Raw genomic sequence first — 27,233 nt, 5'->3', positions numbered from 1 at the left:
TCATTAGAATTATGCTTAGCTTTGCTGGGTATGATATTTTCAGTCAGAACCTCAGTTCTTTTGCTCTTTACTATATAGTGTTTCAAGACCAGTGTCTTTTAGAGTCACCGCTGCTAGGTTTTGTATGATTGTAATTGTGGCACTGCCATATTGATATTTTTTTTCTTCTTGCTCCTAGTATTTTATCCTTGAGCTGAAAGTTTCAGAATTTGACTATGATATTCCTGTTTTCCTCGTAGGATCTCTTTCAGGTGGTGATTGGTGGATTTTTTTCTATTTCTACTTTCCCCTCTTGTACTAATGCTTCAGATCAATTTTCTTTAATTATTTCTTGTGTTACTAGAGTCAAGATTATTTTTTTCATCATAGCTTTCAGGTGGTCCTATTATTTTTATGTTTCCTCTTTACGTTTCTATTCTCTAGATCAATTGTTTTTCTTATGAAATGTTTCACATTTTCTTCTATCTTTTCATTCTTTATCATTTGTTTCATTATTTCTTGGTCTCTTATGACTTTGCTGGCTTCCCCTTGCCCAGTTCTGGTTTTCAAGGAGTTGTTTTCTTCCTTAATATTCTGAATCTCCTTTTTTAATTGGTTGACTTTCTGTACCTAATCTTGTTTTTCTTGGATTTTTTTTATTTTTATTTTTTCCTTAATCTCTCTTATTTGAACTTTAAGGTCTTTTTAAAGTTTTTCTATGAATTCTTTTTGGGTAGGTGACCATTTGAAATTACTTTTTGAGGTCGAAGAAGGTTTCTTTGCTTCAGTATCCTCCTCTGAAGATGAACCCTGATCTTCTCTATTCCCATAGTAACTTTCTATGGTTGAATTCTCTCTCCTTTACCCATGCATTTTTTTTTTTTTTTTTAATTTGTAGCAGCTTATTTTTTGTAATCACTTCTAGCCCTGGGGTATGGGGGATAGTGCCTCTGGACTCAGATCCTCCTTCAGTTCACCCCTATGGCTAGGAACTGAAAATAAGACCTTCAGCCTCCAGTAAGTACCCACAGCTAGCAGCATCCCTGCCCCACTGCTACCACCCATACTGGTTGCGTGCTGGTTCCTTCTTGCCTGCCCAGCACAGCTGGGTCTGGCATTCCTTGTCAGCAGAGGTTCCTTCAATCTTCCCCAGCCCAGATGCCCAATTCTTCTCATTGTCCTAGGGGTGAAAGTTCCTGTGGCTGATTCCAACCCAGCTAACTCCAGGGCTCACTGCTTGTTGTTTAAGGGGAACTAGCCTGGGGGTTTTTCTTCAGATCTTCTCTTATTGTCCCAGGAGGACCTCTATTCTGATCCTACTCTTTTTTTTTTTTCTTTTCTTTTTTTTATACTGCTCAGTGTTCGCCCTGAGGTGTTATTTTATCTTATTTGTGGGGTTAATCTGGAGAGCTTGCAATTTTCTCACCTACTCCACCATCTTCCCTGAATTCTCTCAATAATAGAAATTATTAAAATGAGTAAATTTTAAAAATGGGTAAATAATCCAACCTATTAAAATTTTTTCTTATATTTATTATTTCAGTAGTAGTACATTAATGATCATTTATTCTTCTAGCATGTAGGTTCAATTATAAATATATTATCTGTAGGTAAATTACAGACTTGTTCAAATACTGCTAAGTTGTTTGGAAATTAACATCAGAAAAAATTGTTAAATATAATTTAATATAGATAATCAAAAAAGTAGTTTGAAAATATACTGGAGGTAAGAAGCTGAATCCTTTGTGAATCAAACAGTTGTGAAAGTAAAAGCAAGAAATAATCATAAGTAATAATCCATTATTGATTTTTTTAGGAGGGGAGTATGACAGGAGTGTTAAAAGAAGAGCCACTTACTTGGTTAGAAATTTACATGACTGATGCGGTGTAGAGATTAGGGGTCCTGGAACCCCAAAATCATGACACCTGGGTCCTGCCCGAAAGAATTCAACCCAAGCCTTCTTGCAGCCAAAAACAAGGTTTATTGAAGATTCGCCATATTAGCTAGACTCTTAAGGAATCTGAGCATCTATGGGCTATTGGCTAGATTCTAAGAATCAGAGCATCTTAATGGAGACAGGATGGACCTTATATACAGAAAGACCATAGGAGAGTGGCCAAGTAGTCCATGAGGTAATAGAATTCCCAAGGGTGGGAAATGGAGCCTAGGTGGGACCAAGGGTGGGAAATGACCTGGGGCCATAGGGAGGCAAGACAATGGAGGGAAGATTGGGTGCAGCCACAATGAAAGACCAGTTGATGGGACTATAGCCACCAGAGATTTGGCCATGTGGGAAAGTACAGAGTCCATGAGGTAATAGAATTACCAAGGGTGGGAAATGGTCTGGGGCCAGAGTTTTTTTCTTTCTGGGGCTCAGATTCCAACCCCATCAGGGCCCAGAGTTTTTCCTTTCTGGGGCTCAGATTCCAACCCCATCATTCCTTTCTCAAACAAATGGGACCCAAATTCTTTTGAAGTAAGGGGCGAAGGTCTCGGCTTCTGAAACTGCTTCCTGCTGACAAGGGGCGTAGAGCTGTCCCTGCCTCAAGGGGGTCCCAAAGAGGAGGTTGACTGGAACTGAGCACAGGCTGTATCCAGCGAGCTATATGGGGACATTGGCTGGTACTTGCTGTTTGCTACCAACTGTAGGTGAATGGCCTGTAGAGTCTGGAAGACATAAATCTAACAGAAATAACTTCAGGGCCCAGATTTAGGGCCCAACTTTGAGAGGATAAAACATCCTTAGCTCTGTTTGGATTCAGATAATTGAATTTTCCAACCGTGCAGTATCAAATCCACCTCATAGCAGATGGGGGATTATTGATTATCAATGGATTATGACCCATCAGACACCTCAAAATAAAATCCTATGAGCTTTTACCTCAAACAGAAAGTTTTACTATCACAGCTTAGGAAACTTTTCCAGGATTTACATCTCAAACTTAAATTTGTCCTAATGTAAAAAGCCAATTATTAGAGATTTCTATACACTTGCAAATTCTCAGCAAGCCATACATAACCCAAACAAACTTCTGGGCTAGTTTACACATTAAAACAATAACCCACAATAGCCAATTTTAGCGGTAACCAAATTATGCCAGGTTGCTTGACATAATTCCCTGATGTCAAAAAATTTAGCTCAACTGTGTCTCACACTTCTGGGGAACATGGGGAGGTATGGTACACAGGGGGAAAAGAGAGATAGGAGGCATAAAAAGGGAGCGTTCAAACAACAGATCCTCAAGTAGGCAAGGGAGAGGGTATGTCCCTTCAATGCCCGTGACCCGACAGGTAGAGGGGCAAGTAGGGCCAGGGTAGAACAGAGAACATAGCCAAGATAAAGTGGGTAACCTTACCTTTGATTTAGCCCAGGGCTTAGTGAGAGAGATGGAGAAAGTGGGAGTGCTACCAAGCCCCAGGCTCCCTTGTCATTCCCAATCTTGAGAAGACCGGAGGATGGAGTACTGAGGGGCGACTCCACCACTTTTCCAACCTCAAGGACAATCCTTCCTCCAGTGTCCCTCCTGGTCACATCTTGGACACAGTCCCAGAGGCATTGGTCATGGGGGGCTCCCTCTGGGGGGGTGCCCTGGAGGGGCATTCCTTGATTATTAACCCTACCTTCCACTTAGTATTGATTTGCATTGTATCTGTTTTTTATCTCATTGTTATGTATGTTATTTTCTCTGATGGTATATATTAGATGGTAAGGACTATTCCTTTGCAGCCTTTGTTTCCCCGGTTCCTCCATAGTGTCTGTCAAATAGTGTGTGCTTAATACAGTGCTTATTGATTTAAGCTGTTGACCCTCTAAAAGGAGTTGTGTAAATAGTAGACTAGAACAGTAAGTGGAAGTAGCAGTAGATTCAGTGTCAGAAAGTCTAGGCCAAATCTTATTTCTTCTAGTCGTTTGTGTGACCTTGGGAGGTAACATGGTGTATGGGGGATAGTGGGCTGGACTTGGAGTCAGGAAGAACTGGGTTTTGATTCTGCATCAGATGTTAAATATGGACATTTATAAAATGTGAATAATAAAGTAATCTACTCACAGAATTGTGAAGATCAAGCGAAATAATATATGTAAAATGCTTTTGAGTAATTGGAATGTCAATGTCTATAAAAAATGTTATTCTTAAGTTTTCATGGTTGGCCTTATATCCAATTGATTGTGGACAACAGTTTTCTCTATGGTAATGCTCTGATTCCAGTACAGTTTATTTGTTGAATTCTGGAGGATATTTTAAAGTCTGTATTTACAGTAGGATGGGAATTTATTATCTCTTAGTTTATAAAAGATCTTGAGCTTCTAATGTATAATTCTAGCCACCAGGTCATGTCTTTCTAGGTATTTTTAATTTTTATAATTTTTGTATTTATATATAAATAATATAGGATATATTTATATATAATTATGTTAAAATGTAGGATATGTTTATATATAAATATATTAACATAAAATGAATATGTTATATGTATTTATAAATTTTTATAACCTACAGGTTTTTATAATGTCCCTTCTACATTCTAGATTCTACTTAATAACCTTTATTTATTTATTTTAGTTCAAATTTTTTTCCACTTACATGTAAAGATAGTTTTATATATTCATTTTTATAAGATTTTGAGTTTTAAATTTTTTTCTCCCTCCCTCTGTCCCTCACCAAGACAGCAAACACTCTGATATAGGCTATATATGTACAATCATATTAAACATATTTCCACATTAATCATGTTATGAAAGAAGAATTAGAACAAAAGGAAAAAAAAAGAGAAAATAGTATGCTTCGATCTGTGTTCAGACTCCACAGTTCTTTCTCTGGATGTGGATAGCATTTTCCATCATGAATCTTTTGGAATTGTGTTAGATCATTATATTGCTGTGAAGAGCTAAGTCTATCAGAGTTGGTCATTTCACAATGTTGCTGTTATTGTGTATAATATTCTCTTGATTCTGCTCAATTCATTCATCATCAGTTCATGCAATTCTTTTCAGGTTTTTCTTAAATATGCCTGTTCCTCATTTCTTATAGCAAAATAGTATTCCATTACATTCATATACCACAGCTTGTTCAGCAATATCCCCCCAATTTCCAATTCTTGGCCACCACAAAAAGAGCTGCTATAAATATTTTTGTACATGTTGGTTTTATGATTCCTTTGGGGTTCAGACCTGGTAATGGTATTGCTGGATCAGCACAGTTTTATAACCTTTTGGGCGTAGTTCTAAATTGCTGTCCAGAATAGTTGGTCAGTTTACAACTCCATCTACAATGCATTAGTGTTCCAATTTCCCCACATCTTCTCCAGCATTTATGATTTTTATGTTTTGTCATGTTAGCCGATCTGATAGGTGTGATGTGATACCTCAGAGGTGTTTTGAATTGCATTTCTCTAATCAGAAGTGATTTAGAGCATTTTTTTATGTGACTATAGATAGCTTTAATTTCTTCATCCAAAAACTCCCTGTTCATATCCTTTGACCATTTCTCAATTAGGGAATGACTTTTATTCTTATAGATTTGACTCAGTTCTCTATATATTTTAGAAATGAGGCCTTCATCAGAGACACTGGCTATAAAAATAATTTCCCAGCTTTCTGATTTTCTTCTCATCTTGGTTGCATTGGCTTTGTTTGTGCAAAAACTTTTTGATTTCACATAATCACAATTATCCATTTTGCATTTCATAATGTCCTCTGTCTTTTGTTGGTCAGAAATTCTTCTGTTCTCCATATATCTGACAGGTAAACTATTCTTTGCTCTCCTAATTTGCTTATGGTATCACCCTTTATGTCTAAGTCATGTACCCCTTTTGACCTTTTCTTGGTATGTGGTATAAGATGTTGGTTTATGCCTAGTTTCTGCCATACTGTTTTCCCGTTTCCCTAGCACTTTTTGTCAGATAGTGAGTTCTTATCCCAGAAGCTGGAGTCTTTGGGTTTATTAAACAGTAGATTACTATGGTAATTGTCTACTGTGTCTTGTGTACCTAACCTATTCCACTGATCCATCACTCTTATGTCTTAGCTAGTACCAAATAGTTTTAATGATTGCTGCTTTATAATACAGTTTTACATCTGGTACTGCAAGGCCACCTTCCCTTACATTTCTTTTTATTAATTCCCTTGATATTCTGTGTGTGTGTGTGTGTGTGTGTGTGTGTGTGTGTGTGTGTGTGGCAATGGGGGTTAGTTGGCTTGCCCCAGAGTCACACAGCTAGTAAGTGTTATGTGTCTGAGGCTGAATTTGAATTCAGGTCCTCCTGACTCTAGGGTAGGTGCTCTATCCACTGTGCCATGTACCTGCCCCTTCCCTCGATACTCTTGACCTTTTGTTCCTCCAGATGAATTTTGTTATTATTTTTTCTAGCTCTATAAAATAATTTTTGGTAGTTTGATTGGCATAGCACTGAATAAGTAAATTAATTTGAGTAGAATTGTCATTTTTATTATATTAGCTCAGCCTACCCATGACCAACTGATATTTTCCCAGTTATTTAGTTATGGCTTTATTTGTGCAAAAAGTGTTTTGTAATTGTATTCATGTAGTTCCTGGGTTTGTCTTGACAGGTAGACTCCCAAATATTTTATATTGTCTACAGTTATTTTAAATTGAATTTATCTTTCTATCTCTTGCTGCTGGGCTTTGTTAGTAATATATAAAAATGTTGATGATTTATGTGGGTTTATTTTATATCCTGCAACTTTGCTCAAGTTAATTATTTCAAGTAGTTTTTTAGTTGATTCTCTAGGACCTTCTAAGTATACCATCATATCATCTGTGAAGAGTGACAACTTTGTTTCCTCATTGCCCATTCTAATTCCTTCAATTTCTTTTTCTTTTCTTATTGCTGAAGCTACTATTTCTAGTACAATATTGTAACATTTAATATGATCAGTCTTTGTATGATAAAATTGTGAAGCAGCCTTCTAAATTTAAAGTAATTCAATTAAATTAGGTCACAAGTATTTATGGTGTTCTAATGATGTGCAAGGAAGACACTGGTGCTGGTAATAAACAGATGAAAATGACGTTGCTCCTTTCTTCATAGATGTAGACCTAGTACTGAACAACTAGGTAGCATAGTACGTAGAGTGCAGAACCTGGAGTCAGAAACCAGAGTTCAAATCCTACCTCAGATATTTCCTAGCTATATACCTCTAAATCAATCACTTAACCTCTGTCATTCTGTTTCCTCATTTGTAAAAAGGGGGTAATAATAACATGCACCTCTCAGTGTTGTGAGGATCAAATGAGATAGTATTTGTAAAGTGCTTTGCAAATCTTAAAATGCTATATAAATGCTATGCTGTAATGATGATGATGAAAAAACAGGTCCTCTTAACATGCTTGCACTTAGTGTTGGATTTGAGGAGAGGTAGGGAATGAGTTATGTCCCCAGATAATTATAATTCAAGTTAGAACATGACTGACTCAAGTCCAAAGACAGCAAGTCACCTTAGGCATGTCTTTATACCAAATTACATTAGAAGAGACGAGATTATGCTTTTGTAGTTGCTACAAAGACAAAAAAAGATGAAGAGATTTGTTGTAAAACAACAGAACGACAAGACAAGTGAGAGTGAATAAAGTTTATGTGTATATCTTTACAATATATTTTCTATATATTGACAGAATAACTGTGAAATACTTTCTTAGCCATGTAGACAGGAGCATGTGAGCAGGCCGGAGCATGTGAGCAGGCCAGAGCATGTGAAGGAAGACTTGGGTAATGGGTAACTTAAACGCTGCTCAGATATGACGATGGATGGCAAGTCATGGTGTGTGTATGTGTGTGACCTGCACTTAACTCAGTCATATTAGCTGTTTGCCAGATCGGCATGTTCCCTTTGTCCTTTAACATTCTTTTCTCGTTGAGTTACAACACTGTCACTGGATGGTCCTTCTTCAGAAAAGTTACTTGCAAAACAGAAGGTATTATTTGTTTTTAAAGCTTTTGTAAATAAAGGCTTCAAAAATGTTTTCTTACATCTAAAAAAAAAAAAGAAAGAAAATGACTGACTCCGTAAGAGAAATTGAGTAGTATCTCATGAGAAGTTTGAGAAGGGAAAGGTTATGTCTTTTTAGGGGTATTAGAGAAAGCATAATAAGAGATGGATCAGAAATTTGTTTGTCTAGCTAGGTAGCAGATTACATAGGTTGGTAGAATTGGTGCCAGTAAGACCTGAGTTCATGTCTTGCCTCAAACACTTAGTAGCTCTGTGACCCTGGGTCAGTTCCTTCACATCTTTGTTTTTGTTTCCCTGTCTGTGTAATGGAGATAATAATATAACACTTAACACAGGGTTATTTTTTGATTAAATGAGTTAACATATGTAAAGTGATTTGCAAGCATTACGGTCTTTAATTATAAAGATGAGCTGTCACCATCACCACCACCACCACCATCATCCTCATCAACTGCAGATCATGTGTTATATGCATAGAGATGAAAAGTTGATTGAGTAGCTTGGTTCCTCTGTAGCAGGGCTTGTGAAGAGGAGTCAATCAGTTAATAAGCATTTATTAAGCTCCTACTACATGCCAGGTACTGTGCTGAGCATTGGGGATACACGAAAAGGCAAAAAGTTGTCTCTGGTCTCAAGGTACTCTCAGTCTGATATAGGAGACAACCTGCAAACAATTTTGTACAAGCAAGATAACAGGATTAATTGGAAATAATCAACAAAGAGAAGGCACTGGAATTGAGGGAGATTGGAAATGACTCCGTGGGACTTGAAGGAAGACAGGGAAACCGGGGGGCAAAGATGATGAGGAAGAGCATTCCAGACATGGGAGATAATACAATTCCTATAATTGGGAGATGGAGTTTCCTTTGGAGGAATAGCAAGGAAGTCAGTGTCATTGTATCACAGAGTACATGGGGTTGAGTAAGGTATAAGAAGACAGGAAAGGTAAGAGGGAGCCAAGTTGTGAAGGGCTTTGAATTCCAAATGGTCAATTTTTAAATGTGATCTGGAGGTGATAGGGAGCCCCCAGAGTTTCTTGAGTAGGGTGACATAATTAGACTGTTGCTGTGGAAAGATTACTTTGGCAGCTGAATGGACCGTGGCTTAAAGTGGGGAGATGCTTAACAACAGGGATCCCAACTAGAAGGGAAGTATTTTGGAGCCAGATTTAAATAGAGAAAGTATGTTGGAGTCATATTTAAATAGAAAGACAGATATTATTGATTTGAACATTACATTCTTTAGCTTACTTGGGTAAAGTTCTCCAAGTTTCCTCGGATATATGATACACTAGATCTAGAGTCATAAAGAAATATTTTTTCTCTGTTATACTTTTGTACAATTAATTAAATGAGGGGTGTTTTATACATTTAAGGAGTAGAATTTGAGCTGGGTTCCATATGAGACTGAGGGCAGTATTAATTACTAATGATTTTATACTTACTGTGTTTCCTTTTCTTGGGTGTTTTTGGCATTTGAGAGCATGTGACAAGTTTTTCTTAGAGACTATTAATTGTTGTCCATAGCTTAGAACATAATAAAATACTGTCTTGATGCATGTGTAACAGGCATCCTTCTGAGTGTAAAAAACATCTTTGTGGGAAAAGGGTGCATATATGATCATAAATCATACTTTTTCCTGAAACCTATTTGATATTGGATAAATAGAGCTGAGATATAACAATACTGAACAGCATTATTTTGAATAATAGCTGCACAGGTTTTGAGTTGTTTCTTGGTCACTGTCTGAAAGCCAGGATCAAGAGACTTCCTGGATTTTCTCCAGATTGGTTTTTGCTAAGCACAATTTCATTTGTCTTAGCTTCCCAGAAAGCACAAAGTTTATTTTGTAGTCTTTAACTTGTTCAAATTGTGATGTAAATCTTTCCTTTTTCAATCAGAGTTGCATTGTGTTGTAGCAAAATATTATAAAACATGACACTGAAATTTATATTGCATTCACTATTTTATGCATTCTTAAGCATAATAGATGGATTTATTTGAAAAATAATAGAAATCATATGCACAGGTCTTAACATAGAAAACAAGAATGAAAAGGTTGCAAAATTCAGTTACCCATCCTAACCAAATAAATGTCATAAATTCATGTTCCACATTTACTGAAATAACACCTTCAACCAATGGTATTTTTTTCACTAATGAAAATAAATTATTTATATAAATATCCTTTTGATATCCATGGATTATTTTCAGCAGTAAGAAATCGTAGTTTTCACATTGATCACAAAGGCATTTAATTTCTGAATATATGCATGCATACATACATACATTTTTTTTAATATATATGACGTTTACACACATAGGTTCTTGGTCTTCAGTAAATTTACATTTTATTTGCAAAACAGCTAACAGTAAATAAATTTGAGAATTTAAGGAAACTCTTGTTATAACAAATATGTAGTTCTTTCTAATGCAGGAAACATTTTTGTAATAGGAGCAAACGTAAAAGTGTTCTTGCTTTGTGGCCTATGCCAAAAACATTATTCTTTAGTCCTTTGCATTTCCATTGACCTTGTTATGAATACAGAAGTTTGCCTATTAGAATCTTAGTCATATGCATTAGAAACCTGGATCATTCAAAAATATTTATTACAATTTATAAGCACCTTTGTTATAAACATTTACTATTTACAGGATGCTGTTTTCCGTAGAACAAAAAAAGAAAAAAATATAGTAAAAGTTGATTCAATAGAAAATTTGCTTAAAAATAGCTAATATGAGTCATGTGGTCCAGTGAATAAGCTTTGCTGTTTTGTGGTCTGAAAGCATATATGAAAGTTAAGTGTTAAGACACTCGTGTTCTCTTTCTTAGAGTGAACACTCTAGCAGTGTCATTTGGTTTTGCCTTTTTAGTTCCTTGGTGGGATTTTCCTGTTTCTTTTTGATTCGTCCTCTTTTGTCCTTTTGATTTAGAATTACATTCAGTATCCTGAATTTCTTTGGAACTGAAGGTGGGTTCATCTTGTTGAAAAGCGGAATCCTGAGCATTTTGTGCTTCAGTTTCTATTTTTTTATTTTTTATTTTTCCAGGACTGTATGCAGCTAATTGGCAGAGAGCAACAGCCGCTGTTTGTTTCTGTTCATCACTGTTGTCAATCATTCTTAAATCTTGTGCTTCACCATTATTGGGTGTGAATGAAATGTCATCTTGATGGCTGCTTTGTTGGTGATTTTTTATATAATGTTCTGCTTTAGAACTTTCAATTTTCTGTGTAGCAGCAGCTTTAGCATCTTGTGATAAACTGTGGAATGAAGGTTTCAGGTTCAGAGTATTGCAGGAATCCTTCACTGAAAGGTTTAAAGGCATGTCTTGTAGCTTCATAATGTCTTGAGTTTCCATATGAGTCATATTTTTGTATATATGTTCATGTGCAGTTTCCTTTTTTTTTTCAGATTTCTTAGAAAGATTGAGTGGAGCTATTCCTGGGTCTTCTTCTGTGTTAGAAGAGTCCTCATTTGTGTGAGAAGTACCTTCTGTCTTATGTTGCACATCTTCATCAGTAACATTAATGCTGAAAGAAACAGAGATAAACAAATTAAATTTTATTTCTTTTTAGAAAAATAAAATTCATAGAGTTGAGTGTTTTCAAGATACGTTTTACATATGGGATTAGTCATTATTTTTTTTTTTTAGCTTAACAGCAGTGAGAAATTATTTTGTAGAACTAGAAGGACCAGACATGCTGATTGAAGGAATTAAAGAAAAATTACTTTGAGATAAAAAGATTTTATCCTATTTCTATTTTCTTTGAATTATGGATTAAAAAAAAAAGTATTATGCTGTTGACCTAGTGTGGTCCTTCCAGGTTTTCTTAAATTCCAGTCTTTCTAGTGTTACAAGTTTTTAATGAATTTTAAATTGGATAATTAGAACAAAGGTGTGGTGGGGAGGGAGTTTTGTTTGGGACTAAGCTTGAGTTTTGGAAGTGAGATTTACAGAGACCATCTTACCTTACTGTGGAGTCAACTCCATTTAACTGTGGATCAGGGTATTCTGAGCTTTTTCTCACAAGTTTGAAGGCTGTGGCATTTTCTTCAGGTTGATTTAGTTTTCCAAATGGGCCAAGGAATGATTTACTTGAGAGGTCAAACAGTCCTTCACATGCCTGGCTTGTCTGAGTGAAGTTGGTGGGACTAGGTCTTCCTGGAGACCCTGTAGCTGCACTTCCTGCACGGGGGCTCATCTTGGCCCCCTCTCTGTCATTTGGTTCATCTTTGGAAGGATCTTGGCTTTGGAGAACTAAGCTTTCTTTTTCATAATCTGTATTTTTTTTATGGGAATTCCAGGAGTTTAATCTGGGTGGATTTGAAGTTGGATAGATCAAGTTAGTTTCTTCAAGTAGGTGAGAACTTTGTTCTCTTGTAATACTAGCAACATGTGGAAGTTTAAGGCCATAGGAAGAGAATGCAGACTCTGGTCTATAGAACCCATATGGTATGGGAAGACTGGACTGATATTGCTGGAAAAATTTATAGGGCTCATATGTTGATGGTGATGCATTCAAATGTTTAGGGATTGGTCCTGGATGGGAAAGAAAATGTCTTTGGTCTTGAGTACCATAGACAGACAACAAAGAGTTTTCACACTCTACTGAATTACCTGCAAGTAAATAAGGTGAATAGATAGTAGCTAGTCCATGCTCCGTGTAAAAATGAGGTGGATATTCTGGAATAGTTGGTTGTATATAAGGAGAAATGGATCCAAAACCTTTTGTAGATGGAATTTTATGTGAAAACTCTGGGAGAAAAGAGCCAGCTTTCCATGGATGATTAGGTGCATGGAATGCAGATTTAGTGTGAAAAGAACTTTTGGTAATTGGGTCAGGTATTGCCAGTGTTTCAGATGCTTCATCACCTTCTGATCCTTTAAGTCTGTGTTCTACTGGTACAAAAGCAGAAGGTCTGGCACCACCTTCTAAAATAGGCTGGATAGTAATTGTACTTTCTGTAGCTGAACCAAGAGGTGTTGCTTTCTTCTGAACTGGAGGATTTTGTCCTGGTGATTTACTTGTTACACAATTTCGTAATTCTAAATTTTCCTTGGCTTCTTCCTTGGCAAAGCTTTGTTGAAGCTTAGAATCAAGATTTGTTTGTCCATTGGTGATTGACTTGGAAGTAGTTGGCTTAACTAAAGAATCTACATGATGTGTTTGTTTAGGCTCTAAGGAATTGGACTTGGGACATTTGGGAACTCGATCTTGCTCTGATACTAATGTAATGGAATTTTTACAGAGGCCATACTTCATATGATTAAAAAGATGTGATTTTTCATTGCAAGTAAAGGGGCACTGAAAACACTTATATTTAAATGGCTTTCCTGGAGGTCTTGGGATATAATGAGGTTTCTTTGGTTTTCGTTCTTTGAGAAGACTCATTTTTCCTTCTTAAAATTTCAGATTCTGTCTTTTATGTAGTCTAATCACAGTTTATTTCTTTAGAGTCAAACTTTGGTTTTGACTTATTTTAGAAGCTTATGTTTACTTTTTAATGCTTGTGTTCATTTGAATCTGGCTCCAAAGTGTTAGGATCTGGAGGAAAGGCCACTTTTTCAATTGGGTATAGAAGAACTGTAACAGAAAAATGAATTCTTAAATAACATGATAACTGATTCAATGAGAAATTATTATTTTTCTACCTAAGACTGAATAGTTAAAATAAAGATACTATGCTTGAAGATATGGAAGCCATACATTTTTACAATTTCTTATGCTCCTAAATGAATGTTAGTGTAAGGTCAACCCAAGAAACTGAAATTATTGATTTATCTTCTAAAGGTAAATGTCACCTTCAAGCCGAGTTCATCCATGGTTTTAGTTCTCTGTTCTACAAACTCTGTGCCCCTACTCCCCTCTGACCCCAGTTGGTCAGAAGACATTGCTTCTGGGGCCAAAAAGAGCATAGCATGTTCAATGCATTTATAAGTTGTGGCTTTTATTCTGTAGACTGAGAGGTGATGTGAATTTGTGGAGAGGGTACCATTCTTAGAGTCAAGGTAAGTTCAAATTTTACCTCTGACACATAGTAGGTGTGGGATCCTGGGCAGATTATTTAATCTCTGAGTATCCTAGGCAACTCTTTACTTTTTTTTTTTCTTTTTGGCTAGGCGGTGGAGTTAAGTGACTTGCCAGGGTCACACAGCTAGTAAGTGTTACGTGTCTGAGGCCAGATTTGAACTCAGGACCTCCTGAATCTAGGACTGGTGCTCTATGCACTGCACTACCTAGCTGCCCCCTAGGTGACTCTTTAAAGACTATAAATTGCTGAGTGTTTTGAAGAGAGCAGAGAATATGTACTGATCTTTATTAATAGAGGGAATTTCTATATCAGGGAGTTCTATTCATGGAAATCACAGAACTAAGATTCCCTGCTTGCCCAGAGAAAACAAACCAAAACCCAACAATTTACAAACTAAAACCACAACATAATACTAATTTGTCAGTATTCTTAATTGTGGCTGGATTTAGGTTGATAGCACAAAGAAGAACTAAGACTGTCAGACTGCACGTAGTCTACTGTACCTTTTTGAATATTGGTGTAATCATTGCCTCATTCACCTGGTTGTTTTGTAATGCCACAAACTCTTAAAAGATTATTTTTCAGAAGAAATTGTGTGAGGCCTTGATGTGTGAGGTCTCAGAAATCTGAAACTAGGGGAGAAAAGGTTATTCCAGGAAAGAGAATTGTCTTTAGATTTTAATAGTAATTAGTCTACTTATTTCCAGGAAAATTGGCTGTCTTTGAACCCTCTATTTACTATCTCCGGTGACATGTACTTACACACATATGTATATGCCTCACATTCAATTTTTTTAAAAAGAATGTTTTTGCCTTTTCGTTGTATACCTTGTGCTTAGCACAATGCCTGACACATAGTAGGCACTTAATAAATGCTTGTTAACTTGATATCAAACTAGTAAGAGAAATCAAGTGTAATTAGAGCATTCAGTTACTTCTTTTATAATTTAAATATCTGAGTTTCATTAGCATTGCTAAAATCTGTATGTGACTTTAAAAAAGTACAGATTTGACTTCATAAAATCACAGAATGTCAGAATTGAAAAACTTCTCAGCCGTTATTTAATCCAACCCATAACCAAAAAATAATCTTTACTACAGCACATTTTATTTGATTATGTTCAGACCAATACAGTGAAAAGTTTTTAAGAAATCATCTGTAATACCTATGATGTAACTTTGTTTTTTTAAGATTTTTTAAGATTTTTTTTTCTTCTTTGGCTCTCAAAGTCCTTTATAAATATTCCTATATATATCCAATTATTGTTACTCCTGCTTTCCTGATGAGGAAACTGAGATGTAGCGGCTTGCTCAAGGCTATAAATTGGAGCTTTTGGGCCTTACAAGGTACCTAAAATAGGCATTAAATATTTGTTATAAAATGAATTTGTGTGTGACAGTTTAGCTTTCAACTAGGCCTAGACTGTCTTAAGCCTAGGTAGGAATCAGTGGTGGTAGTGGCTACCTCTGTAGAGTTCATGATCATCTACTTAAATGTTTGAGCTGTTGCTACTGCTAGAAGGTTGCAGTTGTGCCTGGAAAGAGAGCAGTTCTAGATCTGCCTCCTGATCACATGTACTGCCTCCCTTTATCCTTTACGTGAACTTAGGCGGGGTGTATGTGTGTGTGGGGGTGAGGGAGAGGGAGAGAATGTTATTTTTCATTTAAATATCTTAAACTTATTCAGAGACAATACATTTCTTAAATGTTTTGTACATAATTCTGTTTTTAAAAAATCTGTCTAATCTCATCCAGGGTTTACAGAAATTGTGTATTTATTAAGATCTGGTTGAGGAAGAAAAAACTTTGTTTTCTATTAAGAATCTTGAAATTTAATGTGCTAATTTCTTTCTGGGATAGTAAAGCAGTTTGTTTAAATAAAAAATACTATATGCTTTTGTTATTGCTAGTTAAGTTTCTATACTTAGGGACTACTTTTGTGGAAGGTGTTTGATTTATAGAGTGGTAGACTCAGATGCAAAGAAATTATTTCACTTTCCCAACATTTCTAGTACTAGTATTGGAAGTAGTCAGTATTGAAAGTAGTACAGATTTTCTTGTCTGTTGCCTTTATCTCTGGAATCTTATCTCTCCTATTTCTCTACCCCTCACCCCCTTTCCATTCCCTAAATATTTTTGCATACTTCTGTTGCCTTCTCTTCCCTCCTTTACTCTGTAGTAAAAGTTATAAGACACTGTTGTGAGAACATAAACTGAAACACAGAGTTAATAAAGTATAAATCTTATCAATAATTTGTTTTCACCTGCCTGTTGTTGAAAGAAAACAGTATAAAGTTATTTTCTATCAAAATTAATTTTGTCCTGTGGGGCAGATAGAACCTAATACATATAAAAAAAAGCATGTTCTATTTGCCTGGTTTCAGGAAGCCAGAGAAGTAGATACATTCTCTACTCTGATGCTTGGCAAGGTAGATAAGTCAGTGGAACTTGTGCTGGCATGTCTCATTATGTTCACTGATTCTGAAGGCGTGAGAACCACTTCAAGTCAAGTTCCCATGATTGTATAGGATGTGTTATGGCAAAGATCTGAAAACTGATGATTTCATCACTGACTAGAAGCATCATGATCAAAATGATGACTGTTGCAAAACATTTATCAATTGTGGGTCGAAAATCATAACGATACTAATTGTGAAAGTGAATAAGTATAACAAGTTGAACTTTCTTAAGACAACTTTTAAAACATTTCATAGTAACACAAAATAAACAACATAATTTATGAATTTTTTTATCTCCAAATATCTAATGTTATATTACCTCTAAAAGCGGCACCATTAGCAATTTCATGTTGCTGATATCATCTTCAAAGGGACAAGCCTTTGAGCTTTAGCATTCACACTTTTTATTTTGACAGCATTTTCTCAAATGTTTTACACTAGGTAAGTAATCATACAAGACATTACTGTTTTACTCAAAAGAATAAACTAGAGAATTCTTACTTAATAAACTATTTGTGTAAATCAATTTGAAAGTGTCTTATGCTTTGCTAAATTATTACTAACTTATGGAGATCTGCAAGTAATTATAAGTGGACCAAAGACATGCAGTAGTGATTGCCATCATGAGAGTATTATAGGATTTAATTGTTCAAAATAAAGCTGTTGATGAATTTAAAACTTAATGGGAATAAATTACTTTAGACAAACTGCTGGCAGATTAAAACAATGAACAAAACTGCTTCTGATTTAGCTGCACTATCGGCATAGTTCATGTTTTGAGTTTAAATAGTTAAACACAACTGTTAAAAATACACTAGTGACCTAGAGTTATTTTGATTATGGTTATATTCAAGTGCAAAATTTATATCCTACTTATGAAATGTAGTAGTACTTTTATCTGTATGGATAATGCTGGAATACTACACTATAGTTTTATATGGTTTTCCTTAAGATTTGAAGGCTTTAGTGAAATTAAATGGATTCTGAGTGATGTGTATTTTTAAGTGAGGTAAAAGAGTTGTAATAAACTCACTCTGGTCAGTTTATATCTGTTATATTTTGAACTTTCTTGAAAATTTAGTATTTATTCTCAAAGGAAGATAAGGTTGTCAAAACAAACTTTGTTAATGTGATTATTTACAGTAATGTTGAATTCAAGTATGAAGAGCTTTTCATATCTTCTTTTGCTAAATAATATACATTTCTATTTTTAGGCCATATGTCTGGAGGTTTGTCATATAATTACTCAGATGGAATAATGAAGTGAAGTTTCCTTTACTATTGGTTATTCAGAGGGGAAATATAATGCCTAACATGCCCAGGAGAGAAGCCTGATAGTAGTATTGCAAATCATTTTTGAAGCTCTTGCATTCTGTCACCTCCCATTTTTCCAATCTCACCATATTAACTAGTCTTGATGATCTAGCTTTTGTCCCTTCTTTATCTACTTGACCTTGATCAAAACATCAGTTGAGACCACAGTACTCTATTCTAAACTTATTTGTGAAAGTGAATAAGTAAACTTGAACTTTCTTAGGAGAAGTTTTCATAGATCTAGAACCAAAAGGGCCTGTGGAGTCCATTTAGTCCATTTTAGGTGATGAAATTGCCTCATTTTACAGATGAAGAAACTGAGACCCAGGCAGGTTAAGTGACTGGACTAAAGTTATAAGTTAGAGATAAGATCTGAGCCCCTATGGTCTGACTCCTGCACCAGTGCTCTTTCTAAAGATGCCTATAAGTCAAGCTTAAAAAATGCTGATTTTTCTAGTGGTTTGCTTTTCTCTCCCCCTCTTCCTTAAAAATAGCCTAATATTTTTCTAAGTTTTCTTGGTTTTATTTCCTATTCTCCTCATATTTCTCATTACTCATTCCTTTATCTGACACCTAATAATATGATATACAATATTAGTAAAATAATTTTTACCCAAAAATAAGAACCTATTTTTAAAAAAGATTTCACAGTGCTACTTAATTGTAATAGAAAATTTGTGGATTAACCTACATGCTAATTTGTCCTCTTCATTATTTTGGACTTGTTGCTTATATGTATAACATTATAAGAATTAATAGAGTAAAATTTTTTAATATTATGATTGCATTGTCCATTAAAATATATTTTATAAATGTAAACTGAAATTGTTATTATGCTTCTGCAACCTTCCATGGTTGAGAAATTTAAGAGGCAGTGAAACACCATAATGCCAACATAAAAGTAAATTAAGTTCTAAGTAAACAGAAAGTACTAATGATTTTACTTTTTCTTTAAGTATTTGAGATATACATTAGAAATATTAGTAATTCAGTAAAAGGAATAGGGAAATAATATAAAAAAGGTATGTAAGAGGCCATTATGGTTTTATTATTGGATTTTTTAAAATATCAGTGAGTAATCTAAATAATCTTTAACTTTTAATTTCATTTTTCTACCTGCACGGTTTTGTTTTTTGCATTTGAAGTAAGTCATCGCACTTGACATTGTGAACTTCTGTATGTTACAGGACTCTTATTTATATTTTTTCCAAGAGTCACATCTTTATATACAAATCCAGAAAAGTCTGCATTTTTGTGGGTGGTTTTCAGTTGGCCACAGGGTTTTGTTTATATTCTTCTAAAAACATTACATTGTTGATACAGTATCTTCTTGTAGGTGGATTCCTGAATGTTAAAACTATAATACACTTCCATTTTTAGGATGACTCCATTTTAGGAGTTGATGGTATGTTTAAAAACATTTCTGAACTTTGGTAAAACACAAGTGAAAGAACTGTTAAAATGAATTTTGCTAAGGCATAATAGAAGTAATTATAGTTTTAACTTTATAGGATTTTTTTTGACAGCCTATGTAAGTTTTTTAGTCATGCATATTGACCTATGTACTAAAACAATTCTGTAATACTCTTTTTGGTGGTGTCCAGCTGTCTGATGAGGTGTACTCATCAGGGCAGAACATTTTGAAGGGCATGCTGTAATTAAAATATTGTGATGTGGCATTATTGCATAACTCAAGGACATGCCATTGTCGCCTACAGTTGTGGGTGTGTTGCAAGAACAAGATTCGTGAGTTTTATTTCAACTGAATTTTTCCAGTGATTAACTTGTTGTTCTCTCTCAGGCTTTCAGTTCTTTAAGCTAATGGATAAACTTTAACACAAATACTATAAAAAGGAAAAAACATTTAATAGACTATGAATTAGGGAAAGAGGACCTAGGAAATCAGCTCTAAGTAATTCTTTTATCAATTCATAATAGTCTCTGTATGATCAGAATTAGCTGTTAATATTTATAATATTTTATTAATGTTTTCTTGGTAGACTATAGAAGCTAATCTACTACACATATCTGCCTTTTTTATTTTTAAATTTAATCAGTTAAGTTCATTGAAAGGCCTTGTTAATATTATGCCTTACTATATTTTAATAACTGTAAATAAATATCTGGACTTAAGTGAAATTCAGTTGTTTCCAAATAGTACCTTCTCAGAATTTACTATTGGGATTCTATTCATATAAAGAAAAAAAATCTTAATTTGGTCTTCAGAGAAATGGCACCAATTGTGTTTGTGCTCAATAAATAGCTTTCTGAAATAAAAGACCTTTAAATTAAAATTAGAAACCAGATGTTCTCATTCTTCAGTTGTCTTTGTGTTAAAATTCATTGTAAATTTTCTTTAAGGAAAAAGCAAGTGGTTTGAAATATATCTGAACATAATTTTCTTTTTTTCCCTATAAGATTTAAATTTAAGTTATGAACAGATCATCATACTAACAGCATAAATTCTCAGTCTACTTACTTATGATAATGGTTTCAATCTAAGGAGTGCACCTGCTAGAAACTGTGAGGTTAAAGAGTAGAGCAAAGCAGGGTTGAACAGCTGACAAGTTCACTTTAGCTAGATATTTTCAGAAATCTCAAAAGGCAGTTTTCAAAGAAAGCTTATATTTTAAAAATAACACTAAGTACTTACCAGAAGTGTAGTCGTGCTAAAATGTGGATATTAATTTCCTTAGCTGTTCAGCTCTAGCTGTCAGTGCTCAGAAGGAAGTACCTGTTCTCACTCTGATTGCTAGGTGAAACTGAAGGAGGCTGTTTCAGTGGGAGGGATTTAAAGTGTAGGAGTTGAGCCCTCAGGGTGTAGAGATGCACCTGATATTATTCCTGCCTGAAGCTACAATTCATGTGTTTGCATCTACTGTTCAGCATTACCTCAGCACCAGATCTATCAAACAAAACGTGTCACTTTTGTGCCCTACACTAAGCAAACTGCTTCAGTTTCTTGAACAGGAATCAGTGCTACCCAGAAGTAAGATATGTCTACAGTTTGAAAGCTTCATTAAATAGGTTTAAATTGGACATAGAATGGTGCTTTTGTGAATAGTTAGAATCTGTGAAACTTTTCTTCAGAAAAGTGCTGTGCTATCAGCTATAAATAGTTAAATTAGTTATGTCTGCATGAAATTAAACATTGGCAGTGATTTACTATGAATATTTGTGGATCATTATCATTTTTTCCCTCAAAATTAGCTATAGGATCATAAGATCATAGTTTTAGAGCTGTAAAGGACTTTAATAAGGGACTTTATTTAGACCATCTAGTACAAACCTGTCCTTTTAAAAATCAGGAAACTGAGGCCAGGAGAGTGTAAGAGATCACAGTAAGGATTCTTTAGCATATTGCATTTAGGTACTAAGATGAAGGGGATGGTTTTATAAAACATTACTACCATGAAGGTGAATGAATGAGTGAAAAAACATTTATTAAGTTTTTACTGTATGCCAAGTACTGTGCTAAGAGCTAGAAATTTAACTAGAAAAGCGAAATAGTCTATGCTTTCAAGGAACTCATGTTCTAACTGGAGAGATATAACACAGGAGGATTCTGCTACAGGACGGATGACAAGGCTGAGTGGTCCTTAGGATAGGGCAGCTAGTCATGTGGTAATGCATCTTTTTTAGTGTCATTTCCATGGATAAATGCATATCCATTTCTGATTTTGAATCATTTGGTAATGTCCAAGGACTTCAGTGGCAAGAATTTCCTTACCTTTCCTTTAGTAGCATGGTTGCCAAGGAAGAGAGTGACTAGATACTCTCAAGGAAATGTCCATATATTGGTTTTAGAATTACATATTAAAGTAGTTATTAATCAGATTTCTAAACTAAGCTAAAATTGCAATGAAAGTTTTACTTTTTTTGAATGCTTGTTCCATTCTACAAATTTTTTTTTTTAATTTTCTTCATTTTTCCCTGCTAAGTTAATACTGTATAATATTGTTCACATTTATGTAGCACTTAAACAATTGTTCTGTGAGGGAGGTAATGCAGGTTACATATAGAAAACTGGAAGGTTAAGTGAATTGCCCAAGGTCACACAGCTAATGAGGTTTAAACTGCACTTTAAAGGCAGGTTTTATGACTCGGAGTCACAATCATTTAGTGCCTTTCATCTGAGGGTAAGACTAAAGAACCTGCTTGGGGTAGAGGATTTATAAGCATAAAACCTGAAATTCAGCATATGTTTTAAGTTGCAGGAAGACCATTTTATGACACATTATAGGATAGGATATATTATAATCCGAATTCAACTTTACTTATTCCAGGACTTCATGACTTAGGGCAGATTATGTTAACCCTTTTTTGGGGGGGGCTCAGTTCTTTCAGCAAAATGGGAATAATACGTGTTTTCTTTTATTAATACTTGTTGAGAATGAAGGGGAGAAGAAGATAAGGTATGGAAAAGGAATAAGCATTTATTGCAAATACTGTCTCATTTGATCCTCACAGCAATTCTGTGAGGTAGGTACTATAAAATGGTACTCCATTTTACAGTAGAGGAAACTGAGGCAAACATAAGTTAAATGACTTGCCCAGGGTCACGCACCTAATGTCTGAAGGCAGATTTGAACTCAGGTCTTCCTGACCCCAGACCCTAACCATACTCTATTCAGGATAGTAATGATCTACTTAGAATTTTTTTTTCACGTTTTTCTGTTAGGTGTAGAAATGTGTGATTTTGCTGGAGAGTGTATTGGAGAGTGGAGTTAGGCAGTGCAAAGGAAGGAAAAAACAATTGTAATTTCCTTGAAAATTCAAAGAGGTAAAATTTAATTTTCTGATCTGTTTTAAAATACATATCTTGATGATTAGTGTCATACCAGCTCCTCTTTTTTCCAGTCTATAATGATGAGGTAGATGATAAGGAGATGAATTTCCTTGCCAAAGCCATCCTCTTTACATGTACTCCCGTTCCTATCCCTGAATATATTCTATAGACAATTGTACCCTTAAACATACCTTTCTCTGATTTTCAGCCTCCCTCTATCTGATGGGTCCTTCCTTACATCAAACATGCCCAGGTCTCCCTTGCCCTTTAAAAAAATTCACCATCTCCCTAAGTCATCATCCTATATTTCTCCTTTTCTCAAACTCCTAGAAAAAAATGTTTTCACTTCTCCTTTCATTCACTCCATAATCCTCTGCTGTCTGCATTCCACCTTTATCACATGACTGTGACTGTTCTCTCTAGTTCCCACCAATCTCTTAAGGGCTTTTTTTTTTTCTCCCCCAGTCCTTATACTATGTTGTTGCACTGTTTAATATGCTTTCTTCTCTAGATTTTTGTGATACTAATATCTCCTTATTCTCCTATTTGACTGACAGTAACTTCTCAATCCCTTTGATGGCTTATCATTCATATTACATTTTCTAACTGTGAGTATCCTACAAGACACTATAATTTTTGTAGAGTGGCACCCTATTGGGGCTTTTCTTTAGGACAGATTTAAAAGAAAGAGAACTGTTACCAGCTAAAGTTTCAACACCTTAACTGGCAAGTTGAAAAAAAGTGTAATTTAAAAGAATGTTGGACCTATGGTCAGGAAGACTTAGATTCCAAATCTTTCCTCACATGATTATCAGCTGTTTGTTCATGGATGTCATTTAACCTCTTAGAACTTTACCCTCTTTAAGACAATCTAGTGTTTACATTTCCACATGTATTTGCATGCTTACCTTATGGAACTAGTACTTGTATGTGTATTGGGAGCAAACTAGACACATAATCAATGAGCTGGGCCCAGAATTTAACAGGATGAAGAGAGTGGGGTGGATTGCTTTTGGGAAATTGTATAGCTCTTTTACTGACCCAAGATACTCATGAAAACTCAGTACTAACATTTAACTGTCTTTATATGTGGTAGTGAAGCATTGAATACTACTTCCTCTAAGGAACTGAAGATGAGTATCCCATAAAGGACATAGGTAAACATATGATAGGTGTGAGTAAACTACAACATATAACCAACAAGGAACTCTGAAGAAGAGCAGAAGTAAAAATATCATCAAAGGATTTTATGATAGGAAGAGAAGATGGGATGGTCATGTAGCAAGAGTGAAGGATGACAGGTAGACAGGTACCCTCTTGAGGTGTGGAGAAATTGAGAAAAGCTTCCAGCTTTTGGGTGAACCCCCTATGGTGAACTTTTAGGAAAACACAGAAAAGAATCCTATAGGATGGGCAGAGTGTATGTGATCTGCATCATTGGCAGGAACCACCAAATTAGTGACATCAATGATCCATTTCAGTATTCTAGTACTTACGGGATTAGGTTGGTAATCCCACTAGAACAGGGACTATATTTTTGCTTGTTTTTGTATCCCTAGTGCTTAATAAAGTACCCTGGAATATAGTAGGTGCTTAAAAAATATTTATTGATTGATTTGATATGTAAAGTTCATTGAAAACTTTAAAGTGCTGTATAAAATTAGTTATAATGATGATATGTCCTGAAGTTTCTCAGTCCTTTTTACCTTCAATGTGCTTTACTCCAGGCCTTGTGAAAGTTTGTTATGTGATGAAATTCATCTCCTTATTGAACAGGATGGTATGTGGGATATTGGTTAGGTATTTATAGCTTAAGGACAAAGCAAGATTTATAAAAGTTGGGCACTTGAGTTGTAAATAATAAAGTAATAGTATTGATTTTGTATGTCTCTTTCTTCCTAGTTGTAAGCTTGAGGAAAAAACCTGTGTCCTGAACAGCTTTATATCTTGCACGTGGTGGGAATTAAATAAATATTGGTTTTACAAGTGAATAAGTGAATAGAGTTGACATGAGAAAAGGGAGGAACCATAAAGACTTCTTCATAGTTCAGGCATTGTATCTCATTCCTTGTAACACACTGACTTTATGATCCTGGGTATTCTGCCCACTATCATTGCTCTTTACTAACATGGATTTAGCATCCATGGTAACTTTACTGTTTCTCTAATTAAATGAAATTTTTGAGTAGAGGTTAAAGGTTTTTTTTTTTTTTAATGTGTTTTCCCCTTTTGACTTCATCTATCTATCTGGAAGTATCCATTCTGGATCTATCAGTTCTTGTCGCAAAGCATTTATGTTTTCTATGAGAATATTTTGACAATTTTTTTCATACTCTTTTACTTCAAAGGCTACTTTAATTTTAGGTAGGCCTTGAAGGTGTTGGATTTGACTAAGGAAAACCAGGTAATGGTACTGTGCCGTAGAATAGCTCCTGAGTCCATTTTTAGTGCCATTTTGCCACTCAGCCCAATTTTTACCTTTTTTTTCTTGTTGTTGTTCTTTTCCTCCTTCTTTCAAGTCATTAATAGGATTTTGAGGGTATGGTTGAGGTAGACAGGAGAATAGAAAGTTTGAGATAATGAGATTAAATCTGGGTTTTTGGTTTTTTGAAGGTTGTCCTTGAGGGATATGGATGAAAATATAGGTAAGCTGCTGGTAACACTGCCCTTCTAGCACCCCTCACCCCCATTATGTTGTTTATTTTATATATATACTTTATGTGTACTTGTCATCTTCCTTGTAGAGGATAAGCTCCTTCAGGGCAGGTACTGTTTTGTTTCTCCTTTATATCCTGAGGGCTTAGCACAGTGTCTGGCATATAGTGCTTCCTCCCTATTACCACTAGGATGAAATACAAATTTCTCTATTTGGCATTTAAAGCCCTTTGCTGTCTGTCCCCAACATAGTTTTCCAGATGTAATACGTATTAGTCCCCTTTACACCTTCACTGATCTAACCAAACAGACTATATTGTTATTCCTTACGTATGGCACTCTATTTCAGTCCTCTGTGCCTTTACACTAGGTGTCCCCCTTGCCTTGAATGCACAACCTCCTCACTTCTGCCTCTCAGAATTTCTCCTTCTCTTCAAAGCTCTCTGTTCAAGTGCCACCTTATAAATGAAGCTTTTCCTGATTCACCTAGTCACCAATGTCGTCCTCTATGATATTATCTCGTATTTATTTTCTATATACTTAAATCTCTCTCTCTCTCACCGCCCCCCCCCCCCCCCCCAACATACACAGAGTCTCCCTCAGTAGGCTCTAACCTCCTTAAAGTCAGGGACTGTTTCAATTTTGTATTTATATCTCTAGTACCGAACAAAATGCCTGACACAAATTAACTGTTTTAATACTTGTGGTATATAGGTTCACTGAGAATCAACCCATATGGCAAGCTCTGGTCTCTTTGCCATCCCCAGGAATGAGAACCATTGTATTCTTTTTTTTTTTGTATGTATTAAAAAAAAAAGACAGCATCTTGCAGGTAGGAGATCATGTCAATGGAGATTTTTGAATTTCTAAGAAAGATATTTCTTAGACGAACATTAATCAAAATGACATATTTAGGAAGAATCCTTGGCATAGAAGTTCATATGCCAACCCATCCTATAATCTAGCTCTTTACCTCAGGGAATATATTTGATTTCTAAATGTTAGTAGAGAATTTCAATAAGTGCATTTTAGCTTGGAGCACTAAGGAATTGAGCCTTTTATTGCATGGAAATTGATAATAGTAAACAGGGTGAGCTGGTTAGCAGTCTTTCTACTGTAAGACAAGGACAATTTGGAAAAAATTATGAAAAATTTAAAGGTCTTTTAAAGGAATATTTGGGTGTAGTATAGAAAAAATCACTATTTTCGTGTAGTCAGTATGTAGAGGACCTTATCTGGAATTGGCACCCTGTTGTAACTGATATTATTACTCCTATGTTGTTTATTTTTGCCCTGGCTTCTTCTGAGGAAATCAATGACTTCATGAGTCAATTAGAAATATTAGAACAAAATGCAAAAAACTTTTAAAAAAAGGAAAGAAATGTAAGAGATTATCATAATCAACTGGCCTGGAAAGCAGGTCAGAGAAAGAAAATCCAGAAATCATAGGAGTATCTGAACCCTACCCTCTCTCCCCCAAACAAAAAAAGCCTAGATTCCATATTTGAAGAAATAAATGAAAACTATTCCTATCTATTAAAATCAGTGGGCAAAGTCGTAATAAAGAGTCAACTGATTCAGAGTCAAAGAGTTTTGACAGAGGAAAAAAAAGCTGTAAACAGCCAGAAAGAAAGAATTTAAGTAGCAAGTCAGGATCAGAGAAGATTTGTCAGTGTCATAGAGGTAGCATTTGGGATATGATGTTCCAAAAGACAAAAGATTAAAGCTTATAATCAAGAATAATTTACTATGTAAAACTGAATATAATCCTATAGATTTAAATAAATGGACCTATTATGGAATAGAGGACTTTTAAAATCATTCCTGATGAAAAGATCAGATCTGAATGGAAACTTTGACATACAGACATAGGGAATAAAGATATCCTTAGAAAGGTGGTTGTTATTCATCATTCTTGAATAGGAGCAAAATGATATCACTATATCACATATATCACTTGACCCAAAGGTCAAGGTACAGTGTGTTGGATGGTAGCTGATCAGACCAATATGAGCTTAGAAGACACTACCA

General features: G+C 35.1%; 2 protein-coding genes across 3 annotated transcripts in view; one reads left to right on the top strand and one right to left on the bottom strand.

Moving 5' to 3' along the window:
- TBCD (tubulin folding cofactor D) overlaps window positions 1-27,233 on the top strand; it is a 445,631-nt gene that overhangs the window by 136,376 nt on the left and 282,022 nt on the right. The gene's annotated exons all lie outside the window — the stretch shown is intronic.
- ZNF750 (zinc finger protein 750) lies at window positions 9,943-20,508 on the bottom strand. Of its 2 annotated transcripts, XM_027840441.1 has the most exons (4): window positions 20,412-20,508; window positions 14,489-14,617; window positions 11,922-13,537; window positions 9,943-11,482 (listed from the first exon to the last, which is right to left on the bottom strand). In XM_027840441.1, the coding sequence occupies exons 3-4, from the start codon at window positions 13,343-13,345 to the stop codon at window positions 10,756-10,758; spliced, it is 2,151 nt and encodes a 716-aa protein (XP_027696242.1). In that variant the 5' UTR covers window positions 13,346-13,537; window positions 14,489-14,617; window positions 20,412-20,508; the 3' UTR covers window positions 9,943-10,755. The 2 variants fall into 2 exon arrangements, with proteins under 2 accessions (XP_027696242.1, XP_027696235.1); XM_027840434.1 differs by lacking the exon at window positions 14,489-14,617.

The sequence above is a fragment of the Vombatus ursinus genome, unplaced genomic scaffold (assembly GCF_900497805.2).
Source record: "Vombatus ursinus unplaced genomic scaffold, bare-nosed wombat genome assembly UNPS02004704.1, whole genome shotgun sequence".
NCBI lineage: Eukaryota > Metazoa > Chordata > Mammalia > Diprotodontia > Vombatidae > Vombatus > Vombatus ursinus.
The sequence above is the reverse complement of the archived record's forward strand: the minus strand, read 5'-3'. Positions and strand labels throughout refer to the sequence as shown.

What these genes read in the sequence shown, in the direction of transcription:
- ZNF750 (XM_027840441.1), bottom strand. Translation starts at nt 13,345, where the DNA reads ATGAGTCTTCTCAAAGAACGAAAACCAAAGAAACCTCATTATATCCCA. An exon ending in GGAGTTGACTCCACAGTAAG is followed by an intron (nt 11,483 to 11,921) that starts GTAAGATGGTCT and finishes TGTTTCTTTCAG; the next exon opens with CATTAATGTTACTGATGAAG.